At 40.4% G+C, this 7778-nt stretch overlaps 1 protein-coding gene across 1 annotated transcript; it reads right to left on the bottom strand.

Annotated features, from left to right (window-relative positions):
* Nucleotides 1-693: 693 nt before the first annotated feature.
* Nucleotides 694-7114, bottom strand: katnbl1 (katanin p80 subunit B-like 1). Its single transcript, XM_037685598.1, has 10 exons — nucleotides 6986-7114; nucleotides 6409-6530; nucleotides 6235-6272; nucleotides 5760-6039; nucleotides 5485-5600; nucleotides 5350-5400; nucleotides 4732-4821; nucleotides 4525-4629; nucleotides 2381-2474; nucleotides 694-759 (listed from the first exon to the last, which is right to left on the bottom strand). The coding sequence occupies exons 2-10, from the start codon at nucleotides 6520-6522 to the stop codon at nucleotides 727-729; spliced, it is 921 nt and encodes a 306-aa protein (XP_037541526.1). The 5' UTR covers nucleotides 6523-6530; nucleotides 6986-7114; the 3' UTR covers nucleotides 694-726.
* Between the last annotated feature and the right edge of the window lie 664 nt (nucleotides 7115-7778).

Here is a 7778-nt window from a genome sequence, read left to right as displayed (position 1 = left end):
GAGCACCCCTCCCACCCCCACCCGGCATTGAAATATCACTAAGCTAGCGACACAAAATACAGGCTCTCTATCTAAATAGCCAAAGGCAGCACTCGCATTGCCTTTTCCCTCATGTTGAACACCCACTGCCCCCACTCAGAAACTGTTAGAACAAGCTGCGCTCAGACATGTCTCCGTAAATAGTAAGCAAACACCACAATGAAAATAAAGGGAATTCAGATTTTCTTAGAGAAATTTATTTAAAAGAAAATTAAAAGCAACACTTGTTTTGACATTTTACGATCAAACGTCACAGGAAGAGCAAAACGAAAACAAAACAATCATTATTACCTTAAAGACTGCTGGAGCTTCAAGTTCCTGATTCTAGATAAACCAGGAGCCAAACACAAAAACAAGAGAGCATTCAAAACACAAGTATTGCAGAGAGAGACAACAAGGGAAGATATTGGCACTTCATAGAGCGACGTAACGCCCTGTCTTGTAAGATCCACTAAACATGCCTCTTCACAAGACGGTCCACTTCAATGTGAAGCAGTCATTTGCTGCAGCCCTCCTTAGGAGTCTCCAGCTCAAATGGAGATTTGTCTGAATTGTCAAGTTCAGTCCCACTTAAGAGGTTTGAGTGTAAATAGAACGAACCAGTCCATTTCTCTGGCAACAATATTATCAGCTCAAAACAGCTATGATCTGCAGTAGTGGTCACATCCTTGGAGCGCTACATAACTGTCAGGGCAGCTGCAACAGATAAGCCTCAATGGCCTGAAAAAAAACAAAAAAAAACAAGACAGGACATCAGGAATAGTGAACAGCATGTGCTATACTGGAGATTTTCTGTTTAAAATCTATTTGTGAGACTAAAATGAAGTTAAATTATCAGTTAAGCAGCTTGGAGCAGACAGACGGGACATTAATCAACAACAACAAAAATAAATAAATAATTTTTTTTTACAAATACTGCAAAATACAAAAATATAAAATTTTCCACTCTATACACTTCATTCACTTGGTAAGAAGCAGCGTTTCCCCCTACCATTACACAAGCAGGGCGCACCGCCCCGTCTAACGAACTGCGCGCAACCCCCTCCCCCACCCGTCGGTACTGACATAGCTCTAAGCTAGCGGAGCGCAATACAGGTGTGCTAGCTAAAAATTTAAAGGCTGAGCTCACGCCCCTTCCCTCATGTTGAACCCCCACCACCCCCAAGCTGTCGGTACAACCAGCATGCAGCTCAGATGTGTCTGTGTCTCACCCACACCCCCCACTTGAAAACAGTCAGTCCATTCAGCGCGTAGCTCAGATGTCTCCGTTCGCCCCCCACCCACCTCGAGTCAACAAAAATCACAGACGAGATGAGCGCCCCGCCATGACAAGTTATCTAGGGGAAACACTGTAGAAGGATGTTAGAAATAGGCCTGTCACGATAAATTTCACTGGGCGATTAATTGTCTCAGAAATTATTGCGATAAACGATAATATTGTTTGAAATTTGACAATAATTAGTAATTGTTGTCAAATTTAAGAATAAATGTTTAATTTGCATGTAGTACCATTTTTGATCACCGGATGGCAGTACAAGACTGAACTGAAGGATGGATAGTGAGGGAGCGAGCAGCGTGTCTCTTTTGAGAAAAATGGGAGGGAGGGTGACATGGGCTGTTTCTTTTCGATTCTCAAAATGGTGGACGCTCTGTGTGGTTTGAGCTATTCAGCATAGCATTTGTCACACAAAGCTTTTAATAATTTTTTTTTTTTTTAAATCAGTAAACAAGTTCTCAGCTTCTTTTTGCAGAGGAAAAACAACTTTTTACACAAAGGCACAGGTTTCAACTGTGAATTTTGGAGCTTCGACAAGACAGAGGTTTTTTCCCCCCCGAGGTCAGCCTGTTAGCTTAGCTCGTAGCTTAGCTTCTCAGCTTAGCTGCTTTTAACGATCCAAAAACACGATTTTGGACGATTAAAATGGATTTTAAAGAGAAAGGAGAAAGGGAGGGGTCAGTGAAGAGCACTGGAGTTGAGCCTTTTGTCGTCCAGTGTCTTCAGTAGAAAGAGAGACGAAGAAACGATTAAGCCGATAAATGAAAACGAGGTTGATAATTTTCCATTTGTCATGCAATTAATTGATTTGTTTATTGCGACAGGCCTAGTTAGAAATGCAGCTGCCAAGAGAAAAAAACAAAGAGGAAGGCCAAAGAGAAGATACATGGATGCTGTTAAGAGTTGGAGTGAGGACAGAGGATGCAGAGGACAGAGTGAGATGGAGGAGGATGACTCGCCGTGGCGACCCCTGAAGAGGGAAAAGCCGAAAGAATAATAAGAAGAATACACTTCATTCATCTGAAAGTAAATTCTTGATAAGTATAACAAAAACACTCCTCATACCTTTGCCAGTTCTCCAACAGAGCCTGGAACCAAACATAATCGAACTCCATCTTTCCACAAGTCCTTCAGTCGCTGCCTCATGAAGTCAACATTCCTGAAATAAATATACCGGTAGTCATTATCATTTCAGTATTTAGTGCAGTTCTCCTCAGGCTGACAGTTTAACTTTAAAAACAACAAACCAACTAAATCATGCAGACAATGGACTCTTTACAGACAGCTGTAATGACAGGAGGGTTGTACTGTACAGCGTCACGATGGCTTCAAACTGCATATCATTTGGTACCAAATCCCAATCCTTGGCAGTTTTTATTTTTCATTTACTTTTGGCATTGATACATTTTGCCATGTTAAAATCTTTTAAAAAATGACTAAGGATGGTCACCCTCATGAACACATCGGGCAAGACAAGACTAAAGAAAACACTTGTACTCAGAAGCACAACATTTTTCACCCCATCTCCCAAGTGTTAACTTAGTGACCCCTATATAAACTAATTTCAGCTGCTTTTACATACAATGAGACAATGAGATAAGAGCCTCTCCTGTATAATGGCCATTATCAATAACCAGTAAGAGAAAACAGTGAAGTTGATGGGATGACGACCAGGCGATCCTTGTAGTTGACAAGATTCGCAAAGATGGATTATGAGATTCACCCCTACACTTTGGCCATGTGTGCTCTGATCACTTTATGTCAGGTTAGCCATTTTATGTTACATTTCCTAAAAGGCAACTTATATTTTCAAAGTAAAATGTTGTGTATTGTTTTAAGTATTTCACCAGGTTGGTGCTTGGGCTAAGTCTAGTGATGTTAATAAATATATGGTTTTAACGAGAGCGGTTCAAACTCCATCTAAACTGCTTCAGTACATCATACATCTATAGAAGTGGCCTTATACTGTTGTATACTGTTAAAATAATCTAATTTACACTCACAAGCTGGTCACAGGAAACACCTATAAAGAGAAATACTGAAATTTTTGTTGAGGCAGTTAAAACATATATGGCAGAGTCCAAATTTAAACTGAATTTGCTCCTTGGCTTCAAGTTTGGATCTAGCCCATCAAAACATTTCATCTTCCCTTGGTTGAACATTTCTCATACGATGACTACATTTGAAACTTGGATTACATATAAATTCCTCCATGCTTTTGCCATTTGTATAGTGCTGAATGTCTTCCATCATGGCAACATGAGTTATTAGTCTGACATCAGTTAAAGCACACTATATCTGCTTTGGGCCTCTAAGGGTGCATTCACACTAGCCCTGTTTAGTCCGCTTTAATCGAACTCTAGCTCGTTTTCCTAGAAAGTCCGGCTCGTTTAGGGAGGTGTGAACGCACCATCGAACTCTGTCACGGAACAAAAAGGCGAACTCTGGCCCGGGCTAAAACCTAGGTCTCGGTCCGGTAGAAGAGAACTCCAGCGCGGTTCGAGTGCAGTGTGAATGTAAACAGACCGAGCCCCGCTCCACAGGGTAAACAAACACGCATTTCTCTGACCGTATATGGAGCCGTCAGCTGCCTTGTGTGGAAAACAATATTCTCCATGGTCTTCTGTCTCATCTTCTGCTCATGCTATGTCCATTTTTGAAAAATGACAAAATATAACTCCTAAAACTGCTAAAACTTGATGCCACTTCGTTTTTATTTTTATTTACAGAAGAAGAAGAAGTGTCTTCAGAGGTTTTTGTGTCGTTTCTTTCAGTAGTTCTTGGTGCAGCGCCCCCACAGGCGAGCGGGGGAACAGGTTGGTTCAACAGGTTGACTCGACTGCACAGTGCAGTGTGAATGCAAACGCACCAGCTCAAATGTAAACAAAAGCTCATGAATATTGGTCCCAAACCGAACCGAGTCTACCGGACTATCTAGTGTGAAAACGACCTAAAGCAGCAACTATTTGTTTCAGCATGAACTACACAAAACCTCTGAAAGTGCCTCGAGGCATTCAGGGATCAGGTTGTTCCAGAACATACATCTGTGTCCATAGTTTGCACTTTAAACATCACAGGTATGAAATCCATTTTAACCAGTATTAGTTTGTGTTACAACAACTCTTGTTAGATCTCAATGACCAGCTGTCTTTCCCACCATTAAAGTCTAGTGGTTCTATAAGACTGTATTCAAACATGAAGACGCCCACCTGTCTTCTGAACAACTGCCCCGCAGTCTCTTCTCACTTTTAGACAGTTCTGGCCACCACTTCCTGATGACAGATTGAACCCAGTGTAAACCCACCATTATGTGCCTGTGAAAAAAAAAATTAGTAAAAACAGACAAGTTTATAAAATATGAAGCTCAAGACATCTATAAAAATTGTTATACTTATCATATTTGCAGTGCAACTTACTGTTCATATGCACTGGAAAGAACGCCTTTAATGTGGGGAAGGAGGTCAACACAGCAGCCAAGTGACAAACATGGCGTTTCAGTTTGAAGGCTGAAGAAAAACAAATTCAAAGAAATGAAATGATTAACAGCAATGTTGGCAGGTAAAGAAAAATAAATATGATGGATAAAATATTGATTAAAACACCTAATAGGAATATTTTGTAAAGACAAGAAACCAGATTTTGTTGCTTTGCTTAAATTGGCCACAATGGCCAATAGTGTGAGCACTAAATTAATATTAGGGCAGGTTAAGACACAAAATAATAAATAATGTCATAATTTAAATAATTTGCTGCATCACATTTTAAGTTATTATGCAAAACAAAAAGTTGCATCTGCCCGCTTAAAAAAGTGTGACTTTAACAGCTTTTCACTTTTAAATTGAACAAATTTGGTTCTATCCGTTATATGAACGTTACCTCTAAAACACACAGCACCCCTCATTCATGATTTATTTAACAATTCATAATAAAAGTTAATAATTGAAGATCCATACGATTATTTTCAAATACTGCTAAAATGTGAAAAATGACAGAAAAAAAACTGGACAAGATGTAAAAACCTTCATGTGACTTACTTGTTAGTTAAGACAGGTAAGCAGTCAAGCAGCACACCTGTGTCTTGTATTCTGAGAAGCAAACATAAACAAAAATCAAGTATGCTGTATGACTGAGAAATATCTGCAAACTAGAAAATGCAATCAAGATTTTACCTTATTAAGTAGGACACTAATTCACTGGCATTTCTTTGCCATAACGTTAGGGCGACTTTAAGCCGAAGATCTCTTCCAAAAAGGATGCGAGTCATAGCTTCATGTTCCTTTGACAACTACTCAGAGAAAACAGTTTCAAGACAAGATGGTAAATAACTTACTTATTAAAATGCATTAAAAACATTCCTTTAAAACATTTTTTTTAGGATAAACCTGAACAAGTGAGCATATAGAATGCCTTGGAAGGAAGCAACAGCCTCAGCTTTGTTTCTCACCTCAGTAAAGTCACTGTACTTGGAGCTGGCTCCTGCCATCTTGGAAGCCTCTGCAGAGTTCACGGGCAGCCCGTATTTGTCATAGCGAATGCCCCGCACATCATCAGAGCACGTCAGCTCATTTTCTTTGTTGGCCATGCCGGGGTCATGGGGATGGCCTACATTTGACGATTTGCGGTGCAGCTTGATGCCCACCTCCACCGACGAACAGCTCTTCCTCTTGCAAGACGACGGCCGCTTCACTTTCCCTGAACTCTGCACTTTGTACTGCACGTGAAATCTGCCAAAGAGGACATCAAAATGGGCAAAAAGTGGTGGTAGTTTAGAAAACTATATTATATAAATTTGCACACATGGGTGATATGGTCATGGGATGAGGTCTAAACGTTCCAGTGGCTGAGAGGCAATTAACTGCAGGATGGTGAGTGAATGATCACATCTGGATGAACCCCACAAACATGAATTAAAGACTCACCTGTCCTTATCTAATTCTTCCTTATTAATTTTATCCACCTAAAACAAAAGGATAGGGGATGAGGCCACTAACACAGTCTCTACTGCTACAAAGCCACTGAACTGTACTTCACTATGACCAGGCTTTAACACATACATGCTTAATATAGTGAGCTTGAGCTTCATACCTTCATGCCTGCTTCATGGTCTGTTCAGTAGAAACATGCATACAGGATCGCTGAAAGCCATTGGATTTATTGTGGTTGACCTTAAACACTTCCCGTTTCCAAACATGCTTACCAGCTGCCATAAGGGACACTGTTGGGGGGGAAAAATAGGACAATCATTGATAGTTTAAGTCTTGTTAAAGTTACTTATCGTAGCTAGCAACCTAACGATAGCTGCCTGCATTATCCCCGACGCAGAGTGCGGTTCAGATAAACACACACACTAGAATAAACATCGTATTTAAATAGGCGTTGGCTGTTTTAGCTTAACTCGCAAAGTTCTTTACTTTCAGCTAGCATAAAACACCCACTTTGAAAAGAGTACGCTGCTGCATTCCACAACCAAAAATTAGCTAACGTTATTTTTTTTTAGCCTCAACTAAAAGCATTTAGCTCAATAACGAAGAAGACGCGGAGACGCAGAAAGTAACTAGCAGGGCCATGCTAACAGGTTAGCTCCCCACCTTGGATAAAGTATGGCTTCACGAAAGGTAATTCATATAAAAAGCTATTTTTACTACTTTTACAGTGGTTTTGAATACTAACCGGTTCATTTTGTCAAGTAATACGGCCGCTGAAGGGGCTGTAAATCCAAAACGTGAATAACTGGTTGAACAGCGCAACTCCCTCCTGTGTTAGCCTTTCACGGGTTTACCATTCAAATGAATACAGCACCGGTGTGCGCGCGAGGATTATGGGATTGATTTTGGCGAGAAGCTGCAGTTTTTCGAGTTTTAGCGACGACTGGTGGAGGTTTTACTTGGGTTAAGGAGCAAGCGTTTTCTTACGTTGTGCTCTGGCGCCATGTAGTGTCCTTTAGTCCACAAGACAGCTGATATTTATTAATTTTGGGCGATGCAGAAGGGCTGCCATGTTGACAGAGATGCTACTAATGCGCATGCGTAAAATCAGGCGCCACGCCACAAATACATTCATAGCAATTTCCGGTATTTAAAGTCAGCCTTCAACTCTTTAAGATTTTTTTTGTTGACTTTTATGTACAATATAGGTATGCTTCTTTTGGCCGCTCTTTTCAGCAGGGGTTGCCACAGTGAGCAAAAAAATCACATGAGTTATTTGTTGGCCTTTTTTATTTTTACACTGGTTGCCCTTCCTGGTGCAAGATGTGCTTGAACCCGCAACCTCAGGATTATAAGGTGGCCCAGACCACCAAGCTGTAGCTGGTTAATCATTTGACAAAATCCTCAAATTCAGAAACTATTCTGTTTTGTTTCTAAATGTAAAGCAGCTCTAGCATGTTTATGATTATATAAATAGAATAGAAATACTTTATTATCTCCACAGATAATAAAAAATCAACATTGTTGCAGCCACTCCA

The sequence above is a fragment of the Nematolebias whitei genome, chromosome 12, assembly GCF_014905685.2.
Source record: "Nematolebias whitei isolate Nwh7 chromosome 12, NemWhi1, whole genome shotgun sequence".
In the NCBI taxonomy this organism is placed as follows: domain Eukaryota; kingdom Metazoa; phylum Chordata; class Actinopteri; order Cyprinodontiformes; family Rivulidae; genus Nematolebias; species Nematolebias whitei.
The sequence above is the reverse complement of the archived record's forward strand: the minus strand, read 5'-3'. Positions and strand labels throughout refer to the sequence as shown.

What these genes read in the sequence shown, in the direction of transcription:
- katnbl1 (XM_037685598.1), bottom strand. Translation starts at nt 6,522, where the DNA reads ATGGCAGCTGGTAAGCATGTTTGGAAACGGGAAGTGTTTAAGGTCAAC. An exon ending in CTGAACAGACCATGAAGCAG is followed by an intron (nt 6,273 to 6,408) that starts GCATGAAGGTAT and finishes CTTTTGTTTTAG; the next exon opens with GTGGATAAAATTAATAAGGA. An exon ending in CTTTCCAGTGCATATGAACA is followed by an intron (nt 4,630 to 4,731) that starts GTAAGTTGCACT and finishes TTTTTTTCACAG; the next exon opens with GCACATAATGGTGGGTTTAC.